The sequence below is a fragment of the Molossus molossus genome, unplaced genomic scaffold (assembly GCF_014108415.1).
Source record: "Molossus molossus isolate mMolMol1 unplaced genomic scaffold, mMolMol1.p scaffold_m16_p_13, whole genome shotgun sequence".
Taxonomy (NCBI): Eukaryota; Metazoa; Chordata; class Mammalia; order Chiroptera; family Molossidae; genus Molossus; species Molossus molossus.
The window spans coordinates 72,001,735-72,015,340 of record NW_023425348.1 but is presented as its reverse complement, the minus strand read 5'-3'; the positions used below and the strand labels follow the sequence as shown (position 1 = coordinate 72,015,340).

General features: G+C 36.1%; 1 protein-coding gene across 7 annotated transcripts in view; it reads left to right on the top strand.

Moving 5' to 3' along the window:
- CSTF3 (cleavage stimulation factor subunit 3) overlaps positions 1 to 13,606 on the top strand; it is an 88,275-nt gene that overhangs the window by 10,319 nt on the left and 64,350 nt on the right. For 3 of the 7 annotated variants that reach the window (XM_036257743.1, XM_036257742.1, XM_036257748.1), the window contains exons 2-3: positions 9,823 to 9,924; positions 10,044 to 10,139. In XM_036257743.1, the coding sequence (XP_036113636.1) occupies positions 9,823 to 9,924; positions 10,044 to 10,139 (198 nt within the window). Of the gene's footprint in view, positions 1 to 9,822; positions 9,925 to 10,041; positions 10,140 to 13,606 lie in introns of those variants that run through there. The other 4 variants (XM_036257746.1, XM_036257747.1, XM_036257744.1 and 1 more) reach the window with 2 other exon arrangements.

Here is a 13,606-nt window from a genome sequence, read left to right as displayed (position 1 = left end):
TCCCACTCTACCTGAACAAAAAATGGAAAAATGTCCTCGGGAGAAGATAAAAAACAAAAAGTATTATTTGGACCAATAACCTTCAGCCTATTTTTTTCTTTTTAAAGTTTTTGGATTGTTTGCATGTTTAATAGATTTTTAATTTTGGGGAGGGTTGAGGGATTGTATACAGGATACAAACTCAGATTCATAACTGAAAGTTATATAGTAGAGTTCTGTAGTACTGGTAAAGGAACACAGGACTAAGCTGGCTTATAAATTTGCTCAGTTAGAACTGTATTTGCACATGGTCTTGCGGAGTGCTACCTTAGTCTACTTTTAATTTTTAAAAAGGTTTCCCTATCAAGGGAGATTTCAAATGTATAGTATAGTATATGCAGTTTTCTTAATGCTTTAATAACAACAACAAAAAGAATGACTTAGGCCTGATAGCACTTTATTTTTAAGCAAACAACGTTTGGGAAATAGGTGATTTTTATGTAAGTGAAAGCTTGCACGCCACTTAGGGATTGAAGAAGATATCTGGACCTTAATAGTTGATTTTGAATACATGCTTTTTTCCTTCTTGAATATATTTCTTGATAAAATAAGTAGAGAAAAAAATTGCAGATTATTTGAGGATGGTTAGGCTTTTAAGATAGTATTTTACTCATTTTCCTCCTCCTATTTAGTCAGTCATTAAACTCAACCATGAAAAAGACTCATAAAACCAGGTTTGAGACTCATCCTTTGCTTGTTCTGTTGGTCATGGTCAGGAGCTTATATAGGTTTAAATCCTTTCCACCACCACCCCTTATACTTTTGACATTTGTTACTTGGGTAAAATTTGAACTCACCTGTATTTTAACTTAATTTTGTTATGACCTGTAGCATAACACCCTCCTCAGTTACCACAAAAATAGCTCTTTAGAAAAAGAGGGCTGTCTTTTTTCTATATGGTTTAGTTTTGTTTTTGTTTTTTGGATTTTTTTTTTTAAGAGAGAGAGAAACATTGGTCAGTGGCCTCTTGCATGCCTCACACTGGGGATTGAGCCTGAAACCTGGGCGTGTGCCCTGATTGGGAATCAAAACCTGGATCTCTCAGTCCATGGAACAATGCTCAGTCCACGGAGCCACACCAGTTGGGCAGGACTACCTTTTTTTCTGTCCATGTTTTACTTCCCTAAGTGGGATCGGGAAGAATAAATTAGATTATTCTTTCAATCATAAATATAATATTTTCTACTTCTCTCCCTAAATTAATAACTTCCCAATATAAGTTAAGCTGCCATATAGATAGAAAGTGGTTTGCAGTTTCAGTAAAGCTTGACTCATAGTTTTCCAGGGGCTACATGACATATCTATGATTATATGAAAAGGCTATTAAAAATGTTTTTCGCATTTCCAACTATATAACTAGTTTTGTAGTCATATCTCCAAAACAATATATTGTAATAGATTGAAAGCAGAAACAGATGTCTTTAATTCAGCCAGACAATAATCACAAGAAAAATGTAAAATAATAATTGAGTTGATTTTAAAATGAATTAATTTTTTAATTTTTTAAAAACTCTGTTTTTATTGGTGTTTTTAGAGAGAGAGAGAGGGTGGGAGAGAGGTAAAACATCCATATAAGAGAGAAACATTTATTAGCTAGCTACCTCCTGCACGCCCCCTACTGGGGATTGAGCCCACAACCTGGGCATGTGCCCTGACCGGGAATCAAACAGTCCATGGGACAGTGCTCAATCCACTGAGCCACCCGGCTGGGCTAATTTTAATTTTTAATATAATAATTTTGATAGAAATAACCCATATTTTTAAAAAATCTCTTTGTCTCAGTATTTAAGAGTGCAAAGTCATTCTTTTTTTTTTTTTTTTCGTTTTTTTTTTTTTTCCTCACCCGAGGACATTTTTCGATATTTTGTTCAGATAGAGTGAGAGGGAGAGAGAGAGAGAAACATCGACGTGAAAGCGACACATCGAGTGGTTGCCACCCACACGACCCAACCAGGGCCGGGGACAAACTGCAACCAAGGTACGTGCCCTTAGCGGGAACCGAACCCGGGTCTCTCCGGACCGCAGGCCAACGCTCTAACCGCTGAGCCAAACCGGCCAGGGCAGCAAAGTCATTCTTTACAAAAAGTTTGAGAATTGTTGAAATATTGCATGGTGCCTATGAGGGTCTTAAGTTAAATTTCTGTGAGTTAGCTTCACATAACAAACAAGGTATCTCTGTATACCCCATACAGATGTATTGATTGTATGGTTTTTAGAATTGTACAAATCAAAGAAGTTCCCAAAGTCCTACTAATATCATTGATAATGTGCATGCCTTGGAAACTAGTCCAGTAAGGCAAAAGCTAGATTTTGATAGAGTTTCTTGTAGTAATAACTTTTGGGACATGTAGGTATAGGGCAATTGCTCTTTTGCTATAGTAAGCAGAATTCTGACCTCATTCCATTATAAATAGGCACTGGAAACTTGCCTTAAGATTTCTTAAAGTGACCTATTCTTCTAATCTATCACCCAATTCAGGAAATAATAAATAATACAACTCCATTCCTTTTTTTAAAAAAAAATTGATTGTAGAGAGAGAAAGGAAGAGAGGTGCCCTGGCCAGTTTGGCTCAGCAGTTAAGAGCGTCAGCCTGCCTGCCAGAGAGTCCTGGGTTTGGTTCTTGCTAAGGGCACGTACCTCGTTTGCAACTTGTCCCCGTCCCCGGTTGGGGTCCTGTGGGTGGCAACCACTCGATGTATCTCTCTCACATCGATGTTTCTCTCTCTCATCCTCCCTCTCTCCCTCCTACTCTCTCTGAAGATAAAATGCAAAAATGACCTCAGTTGAGGATAATAAAAAAAAGGAGGGAGGAAGGGAGAGAAACATTGATTTGTTGTTCCACTAATTTATGCATTTACTGGTTGATTCTTTCATGTGTCCTGACCAGAGATCGAACCTGCAACATTTGGGGTATTGGGACAACACTCTGACCAACTGAGCTACCCGGCCAGAGCACAACTCCATTCCTTAAGCAGGCAGAGTCTCCTTGTGGATACCAGCAAACTGTTCAGTTTTCAATTTTACTTTGTCCTATAGCAATAGGGTATCCAGGCCAGAAAAAAAAGATGTTGTGCTGTGAGCTACCTGGCTGGTTCATAGCTGTGAGGATGAATGACTTTTTATTGTGAGAATTAAATGTGTCCATAACTACCAGAATATACTTTTAGTCATTTTGTCTACCTTCCCTTGTTAAGTAATGTGCTTGATTGAGAATTATCTATATAAATTACTTTATGAACATTTAACTACATCTTTGGCCAGAGGAAAACATTTAGGGATGTAACAGATTTTGAAAAGAGCTGAGCCATGGTTCTGTTAGCAGTTTCATATAATTTAATTATATTTCTCATTATGAAGTGGGGTTATTAATTACTTAACAAGGAGTGATGATTAATGCCTGTTATAGATGTTCAATAAATGTTTTTTACATCAGATCTCCAACATCATCTGCATGGGTCCTTATATCCACGGTAACCCCTTCCCCAAGTGTCTGTGGATAGAATTTGAGGGGTTTAATGAACTTGGATGGAGAAAATAAAACTATTTTCATTAATCTCTTGATTCAAATTGAGCCTTTTCTTTAATCATGAATACAGGCAAGAAACCACACTAGTGTTAACAATAGCTGTGACTGGGACATAGATATTCAATATCGTGTTGCGCTCATCACTACTCTCACCACTGGATCTTGTTATTTAATGTGTTAAGTATTACTGTATAAAACTTTGTTTTAAAAATATATTAATAAAATTGGTTTCCTTTGAAATCCTTCATAGTTTGTGTATTTAAGAACATTATTCTCGCCCTGGCCAGTTTGGGTCAGCGGTTAGAGCATTGGCCTGCGGACCAGAGAGACCTGGGTTCAGTTCCCACCTGTGGGCACGTACCTCGGGTGTCCCTGGCCCTGGTTGGGGTTGTGTGGGTGGCAGCCACTCGATGTGTCTCTCTCACATCGATGTTTCTCTCTCTCTCTCCCTCCTGCTCTATCTGAAGATGCAAAAATGTCCTCAGGTGAGAATTAAAAAAACAAAACATTATTCTCAGAAAGGGTCCATAGACTTCACTTAGAACTTCACTGGAAGGTTCTGTGGCACTAAGAAAGGTTAGGAAACCCTGGACACCCTGGTTTTCTTTTTTTTTTTTTTTTATCATCACTTACTCCTCTATGCCTTCTTCTGCCTTCACCTATTCCACTCCCCCTACACTTACCACATGGTTGTCCCTGTCCATGAGTTTTCTCTTTTTCTTCTTTACTTAACCCCCCCGCTACCCCCAACACTCCCCACCACCACCACCAGAGCTTTCTGCCTACTCTCTAGCTATGAGTCTGCCTCTATTTTGCTTAGTAGTTCAGTTTGTTCATTAAATTCCACATGTGAGTGAAATCATATGGTACTTATCTTTGTCTGACTGGCTTATTCACTTAGCATAATGTTCTCCAACTCCATCTATGCTGTCACAAAGGACAAAATTTTTTTCCGTTTTACTACAGAGTAATATTCCATTGTGTAAATATACCACAACTTTTTTATCCACTCATCTACTGATGGACAGTTGGGCTGCTTCCTAATCTTGGCTATTGTAAATAACACTGCAATGAACATAGGCATACATACATTCTTTCAAATTAGTGTTTCAGGTTTCTTTGGATAAATTTCCAGGAGTGGAATAGCTGGATCATAAGTCAGCTTCATTTTTATTTATTTATTTTTTAACTTCATACTGTGTAGACCATGGTTTTCAACTAAGGCTGCATATTAGAACAACCTGGAGAGTTTTTTTTTGTTTTTTTTTATTTTTTTTTCTTCTTTTTTTTTATCCTCACCAGAGGACATTTTTCCATTTTTTGTTCAGGTAGAGTGGGAGGGAGAGAGAGGAACAGAGAGAGGGAAACATCGATGTGAAGGGACACATCGAGTGGCTGCCACCCGCACAACCGACCAGGGCCGGGGACAAACTGCATCCGAGGTACATGCCCTTAGCGGGAACCGAACCCGGGTCCCTCAGGACCGCAGGCCGACGCTCTAACCGCTGAGCCAAACCGGCCAGGGCTTTTGTTTTTTTTTAAATAGTGATGTTCCACTCTCATGCTTAGGGATTCTGATTGCATTGATCAATGGTGGGGCTTACACATAGTTTTAAATCCCCTTTCTCCCAGGTGATTCCCATCTGCTGCCAGGGTTGAGAATCACTAGTGTAATGGCTTACTTTATTTTGATAAGACATTTACACTTGTTGTGATTATGCAGGTCAGATATTAGATTCTACCTTCTGAATTTTCTGTTGTTTTTTTTTTTTACAGATTTTGTTATACATTATTTAGGTTGGTAGTTTAATTTTCAGCAAGTGGGTCCTGAATGATTTACTCTCCCATCAGGCTGTTTTGAAACACTAATTGTTAACATTGACTAAAACAATTCAAGTATAGATTAGCTGTTTTTTAGTTCCTGATTTAAACATCTTTTATCCGATTAACTTACTATTTTTTTATCCTTACCCGAGGATATTTTTCCATTTTTTTCTTCAGATAGAGTGGGAGGGAGAGAGAAGACAGAGAGAGAGAGAAACATAGATGTAAAAGGGACACATCGAGTGGCTGCCACCCGCACGACCAACCAGGGCCAGGGACAAACTGCAACCGAGGTACGCGCCCTTAGCAGGAACCAAACCCAGGTCTCTCTGGACTGCAGGCCGACGCTCCAACCACTGAGCCAAACCGGCCAGGGCCCAGTTAACTTATTATTAAAATTTATAGTTGATATCCTACAAATTAAGATCCTAGTTTATGTAAAAATATTTTTAGACTTTGTATTTTCAAGAAGTGAAGTCTTTTGAAAGAAGTCTATTTTGTTGTATACAATTGCCTCTTCAACAGTATCTATCACATACTAGGCATTGAGCAAATATTCCTCAGGTGAATAGTAAAAATTGAAACACCAGAAGTGTATGCAGTGTAAAGTTGAGTGAATATATTTATGTGTCTGTGTGTCTGTGTATCTCTCCAACCTACCCCCACTTTTTTTTTTATTCCTCCCCTGAGGATATTTTTCTACTTACTATCAGATAGAGTGGGAGGGAGGGAGAGAGAGAGACAAACATTGATGTGATAGAGCCACATCAACTAGTTGCCTCTCACATGACCTGCCCTGGGTGGGGGACAAACTGCAACCGAGGTACATGCTCTTGACCAGAATCGAACCTGCGAGTCATTAGTCCACAGGCCGATGCTCTAACCACCGAGCAAAACTGGTCATGGCCTCCCACTTTTTTTAAAACCCAATATTATGGAGATTGTTTTATGTTACTAACTATAGACTTTGTTCTTTTTAGTGACTATAAATTGTATATTTAGCCAAATTTTTATATATTATTATTTAAATTATTTCTAGTCTTATATAACAATAAATAGCCTAATTGCTGACTGTTCTTTAGTATACATGAGCAGTAAGGATACATTGCTAGAAGTGGGATTCAGGTTCAGACATTCATATTAAATTTTGATCAATATTACTACTTGCCCCTGTCAGCAATGTGAGAATGTCTATTCCTATATACCCTTGCCAATGCATTAATTATAAAACATGTTTTTTTTTTAATTCAATTTTTCTTTATTGATTTTAGAGAGAAAGGGAGAGGGGAGAGAGAGACATCAGTGAGAGAGAACAATGGGCCGCCTCTAGCATGCCCATTATGGGGGATCGGGCCCACAACCTGGGCATGTGCCCTGACAGGAACCAAACTGGCGACCTCTTGGTGTATGGGTTGGCGCTCAACCACTGAGCCACACCAGCCAGCAATTATAAAACACTTTTGATCTCTGTTTACATTTCTATTTCTTTTGAGTATTTACAGTTCATTGTTATTTTTTCTAGTAACTGCTTGGCATTTTTTTTTTTAAGTTGTTGATGTTTTATTGGCTGGATTTAAGTTTGTCTTTTTATTATGATTATGATTTATCAAAATATGTTTTTATTGATTTCAGAGAGAGGAAGGGAGAGGGAGACAGAGATAGAAACATTGATGTGGTCCAGCTGGTGTTGCTCAGTGGTTGAGCGTTGACCCATGCACCAAGAATTTGCCAGTTCGATTCTGGTCAGTACACATGCCCAGGTCGTGGGCCTAATCCCCAGTGGGGGCCATGCAGGAGGCAGCCAGTCGTTCTCTCTCATAGATGTTTCTATCTCTCTCTCTCTCCCTTCCTCCTCCTCTAAAATCAATAAAGGAAAAAAAGAAAAAGAAACATTGATGTGAGAGACAAACATTGATCACTGCCTCCTGCACGCCCCTACTGAGAATCAGGCCCACAACCTGGGTATGCACCCTGACTGGGAATTGAATCTGGGATCCGCTGGTGTATATGTTGATGCTCAACCCCTGAGCCACACTGGTTGAGCTAATTATGTTTTTTTTACACAAATTTAAACTTGAAAACTTAAGTTCTGTGTTTTCAAAGGTTTCTGAAGAGCCTTTGCCATGTAGAGATATATTTCACTGTGTTTTCCTCTTGTTCTTATGTTTTTGTTTTTCATGTGTAAGTCTTTGAGCTACCCAAGTTTTACTTTGTTAGAAAGCATAAAATAGGAATTCAACTTTATTTTGACAAAGATAACTTTGTAGTTATTCTGACAGATAACTTTATTCTAACATCATACTTTGAATAATCCACCGTTCTGATTTGAAATAATGCTTTTATTATTTGCTAATTTTCCATAATAATTCTCTTTCCGAACCAACCTGATTCAATGATTGGTTTGCAACCATTATCAAACTGTTTTACTGTGCCATTTTATGTTTTAATGTGTGAGCGGGGCCAGTAGTCCTTCATTAAACTTTTCCAGTTTTACTATCTTTAGCAAGCTACTTATAAAACTCTTGTATATTAGTAAAATGTAATTTTGATACAAAATTGCATTAGTTTTTTTAAATGATTTTTTAAATAAATGTATATTCTTTAGTGGTAAAAACTAATTTATTTTGAAGAGTATATTTTTCCCACAAAACTTCTTTTCCTAAATAGATGACTTAATTTTGTTTTTTTATCAGCTCGTGTTTTGACAGACTTGTTCTATGAGGTTTTTTTTTTTTGGTCTTTAGAGTGAGCGAGCGAGAGAAACATCAGTATGAGACATCGATCAGCTGCCTCCTACATGCACCCTATCGGGGATCTAGCTCACAATCCAGGCATGGGCCTTGACTGGAATCAAACTGGCAACTTTTAGTGCATGAAACGATGCCCAACCAACTGAGCCACACTGCCAGGGAGGCAGAATTCATTGTTCTATGACATATTAATTGCCACTAAAAGAAAAGGAGAAAAAGAAAAGTGTTAGAGACAATGCTTTCCTCTCTGTCCCCTATTACTAATGTCTAGGATCACCTAGATTTCCAGAGGTCTTGAAAAAAAGGCAAAATGAAACTTCCTATAAATTAACATTTATCTGGCTTATTGTGTATCACTTTCTTTTTGTGGTACATAGTACTATTCTGAACAATTTGAGAACTAATACTTGTATTCATGCACCAGTTGCTAGCTACTGTTAAGATAATGTTTCTATAGCCTGGCTGGTGTGGCTCAGTGGTTGAGCATTGACCCATGCACCAAGAGGTCTCCGGTTCGATTCCTCGTCAGGGCACATGCTCAGGTTGTTGGCCTAATTCCCAGTGGGGGGCATGCAGGAGGTGGCCAGTCCATGTTGTCTCTCATCGATATTTATCTCTTTCTCCCTCTTCTTTCCTCTCTGTAAAAATCAATAAAGGAAACAAAAATTTTTTTTAACTATATTTCTATAATAAAAATAAAACTACTTTATAAAGGGTTTAGAAAACTCTGAAGGATAGAAAGGGGGTGGGAATCAACTATACTTTCATCATCCATCTCCCACATGACCACTAGACATTTTAGTATTATCTTTTAAAACTTAATTGCAGATTTATTTTATACCTTTCATTATGCTATATATAACATTTGTGAGTCGTGTTTTAAAACCTTTACATCAAAATAAAATTTCATGTCATTTCATGCTTTTTCTTTGTGGCTCAGGATGAATTTACTGTATCAGTATTTCTCAACATTGGTCCCAGGTACCTTGGGGGTTCCTAAGACTTTCTGAGGCTCTGTGAATTTAAACTGTTTTATAATAAATTTAAGGCATTTTTTTTGCCCTTTTAACCTCTTATGAGTGTACAGTGGAGTTTTTACATGATGTGATATAGCAGATTGAATGCAGAAGGTGGTATGAAAGTCCAGCTACATTTTTAAAAGTCCAACATTAAGCAAATATGTAGATATATAAAACAATATTCTCACTGAATTTTAATGGTTATTTTTTTTATTAAAATGTTATTCATGTTAATATATAAATAGTTTTATTATTTGAACATGAATGGTTAACATTTTTCTCAGTTTTAATTTCTAATATGGTAAATTTTGAAATAGACCATATAAATAAGCTTTTTGGCACACTCAGTAATCTTTTGGAATATATATAAAAAATAAAAAGGATCCTGAGATCACAAAATTTGAGAACCATTATTCTATAGTAATTAATATAAAAGATGGGTTTGTTTAAATTTTAATGTCTTTTAAAAGTATGTGATTACTTGATTTTGTTTTTATGCAGTTCACTTAACATAGATTAAAGAAAATGCAGACCTCTTGTAAGAGGTCATTTTTATGCCTTGTATTGTGATGTTGTATACTGGGCTGATATATTGGGCTTGAATTAAATTAGGCATGAGACTTTTAAAACAGTAACTTCAGTTTGTTATTTTTCTCCCCCTAGGCAGCTGAGTATGTCCCAGAGAAGGTGAAGAAAGCTGAAAAGAAATTAGAAGAGAATCCATATGACCTTGACGCTTGGAGCATTCTCATTCGAGAGGCACAGGTTTAGTGATATAGGATTACATTTCCTTCTCTATGGGTCCAGTCACACTACTTGGTTCTGCAGTAAATATTTTCATAATCCTAACATTGTAAATGCTATTTATTGGTTTTCAATTTTAGAATCAACCTATAGACAAAGCACGGAAGACTTATGAACGCCTTGTTGCCCAGTTCCCCAGTTCTGGCAGATTCTGGAAACTGTACATTGAAGCAGAGGTTAATATTTTATTTTATTTTTCTTTATAGCATCTGATGGGAATTGCAGCATACACTATAGTGGTAAAAACAAGTTAGGGACATAGATAGCACAACTTGGACAAGGAGGATTTAAATGTCTCTTGCCTTTATTTTGTAAAATAGGTACTATGAAGGAGTGATTAAAATGAATTTTTGAAATTTGGGTCTTTACAAGCTGATGATTGTTGCATTTTGCAATTGCAACAACATTAAAACAGTTTCAATGGTATTGGAGTGCTTTAGCCTTTTATTTACTTGTCATGTGTCAATTTATTGCCTCCTGTGTCATTTATTTAGAACTCATTTTTCTTTTTATTCCTGCTTACAAAAATATGAACTACTGGTATTATAAGAAAATACAGAAATGTTAATTTAGTTTCATAGGGTATTTTGAATGTCTCTGGTGAAATGAAACATTTAGATGAAAATTATTTCAGATTTTAATTTCATGAAAATACATGGTTTGTCAATAAATTAAGCACTTCAGTAATTTAAAGAAAAATTTTTTCTGTAGGAAGTTTACATTATACAGGAATAAGCTAATGTGACTTAAACCTATGTAATCATAATTTACACCATGATACTTTTTTAAAATTGCTTTCTGTCTTGGTATTTGAAGTCGGGTATGTTTATCTTAAAGAGTAAGAGCCCCATTCTTAATAATGCTTAGAAAGGAATGTTCATTTTTGAAGACTGGAATTAGCAATCAAGATGATAATAAAGCATTAATGTGTTGATAACAATTGACACAAAGTAATCATTTTTCAGATTATAAATTAATGGAATGAAAGGGGTGAGATGGGAATAATTGATAATAACCACATTAAGCTGAATATGATACCCATTTCCTTTTATAATTTATGAAGTATTATTTTGAATATTAATTTTGTAATATAAATTCTCAACATAATCAAGTACACTGCAGCCTCATTATATTTCTCACAATAGCTGAAATTTGATTGTGGGTCTGTTTTGGACCTATTCATAGGACTTTAGTCATCGGCGATACTGAACAGACTTCAGCACAACACAGAATTTTTACCTGTGATGTGTGTCTCAGAGTAGACTCAGCCAACATCAGCTTTAAATGGAGGCTACAGTGTACTCATTGTATTTGTGATATAGTTTGTATTGTATTACTTTGGGAGGGGGAGAATTACTGGACAATAGCAGGAACATTGTGTGAGTGCTACATTTTTTGTATGTGGTTGTATATGTGGTATGTGTGTTTGTATGTTTGTTGTGTGAGAGAGATTGTACCTTATGTGGAGTCTGATTGTGGTTTTGGCCCAGGACCTTATCCTTAAGATTTTATCACCTATCCTTTGGGACCATTTCTTTTCTTACTATACTTAATCATCAGAGTAGACTGGCACAAAATTCACCAGGTGAGTGAATAGGTCTGTCTAAAGTACGCTGAAGCCAGTGCTGCTTTGTAACTCATTAAAGCAAGGAACCTGAATCACCTGTACTTGGTCTGCATTCCAGCTTGACTTTACAAACACAGTTTATATGCAACCTCATCAGAAATGAACGTCATTGGTATATAATAGTTTTTGTATAATGAAGTAGTACTGTCTGAGTTTTAGAAATTTCTTTCAGTTTCTCAAATATTGGTCATTATTCATGTGTTTTATTATAGCTTAAGTTAAACTGACATTGGCACTTAGGTATCTCCATTCTATAAGTATAAACACAGTGAATCTGTTTTTCCCATTTCCTAACTAAAAATATGAAGTGCATTCTAAAAAAGACCAGATGTTATTTCAAGGGTCTGAAAATTTAAGTATTAGACTCATTTCATATAATATTTCAGAGCTGCTAGCGGTTGCCTGATTTACTTAGTTGGTAATGTTTGTAGTTATTTTACACACATACACACAAATATGAATGCGTGTATATATAATATATATGTGTATATATATATATTATATATAGAAAACATTTTGAGAAAAAGCAGTAAAGAATATATTGTCTATTTTGTAAAGTTTATATTTCTGGTTTAAGAGTTAAGATGTTAAATTGAATCTTGATTTTAGAAAATCATATCATGAGCTGTGTTTCTCTTTTCTGAATTGATCTTTATTTTATACTTTTCACATTTTGTCCTTTGTTTAGCCTGTGAGAGCCAAAATTTTTCTTTGCCCATATCACCCAATGTGGCCCTTAATATTTCTGGTGAAGACACATAACCTATTCATAATATTATTAAAATATAAAGTAATAATAAGAATGTTTTTAACTTGAAGGTAGTATTAACAGTGTTTACATTACATCTTGTATGCACTCTGAAGAAAATAAAATTTTGTTGATACATTTGTTGTAACTCAGTACTTCATGGTGGGAAAATTGTAATGTTTGATTTATTTATGTTCCGTTAAACCAACTTATATGAGTCCAAATACATTTAGTTCTTTGTTAATTTAAAATACATACATCTTTCATAACAGGAGATGATTTGATTCCCCAGAAAAGTTTCTTGTAAATCCTACTTAAGATCAAAGTGGCAAAAAAGGGGGTCTTCTGCTTCTAAATTTGAAATATTGGTTGCAACACTGGCCAGTGTGGCTCAGCTGTTAGAGCATCAGCCTGTGGACCGAAGGTTTGTGGGTTTGGTTCCTGGTCAAGGGCATGTACCTGGGTTGCAGGTTTGATCCCCAGCACTGGTCAGGGTCATGTGGGAGGCAACCAATTGATGTATCTCTCTCACATTGATCTCTCTCTCTCTCTCTCTCTCGCCCCCCCTTTTTCTCTCCCCTCCCCTCTTTCCTTCTCTATCTAAAAATCAATGGAAAAATATTCTCAGGTGAGGATTAACAACAACAAAAAGAAATATCAATTGTAAATGGGCGTATATCATAAATCTCAGTAAAGTAGTTAACACTAGTCTGATATTTTTAATATTTGTAAGTATATCACCTTTTTTTTCATATCAATGAGCATTTAGCAAATACCTGGCTACTTGTATAAAATTTGGCCTTTAATATGTCATCCTTAATTCATTACCTACTTTTTTTTTTTTTTGCTGAAGAATAGAAAGTGTTGGGGGTAATTTTGTCCCAGTGAAAGGGCATTTAGGACCAACATCTTTGTATTTATGATACTATATAATTTCAAAATTAAGCCATATTACTTTGGTGTTGTATATATTATACAGTCATGTGCCACATAATGACATTTCGGTCAACGATGGACTGCACGTACAATGGTAATACCATACAGCCTAGGTGTGCAGTAGGCCATACCATCTAGGTTTGTGTAAGTGTGCTCTGTAATGTTCGCACAATGACAAAATTGCATAAGTGTATTTCTCAGAAACTTTGCCTGTTAAGCAGCTCATGACTGTATTGCAATCACATTTTGCCTCAGGTATGTGAAAGATAATTGCTTTACTCTTGAATTCCAAAACTGGTACTTTATATGATTTAACTCTCATAAGAACAATT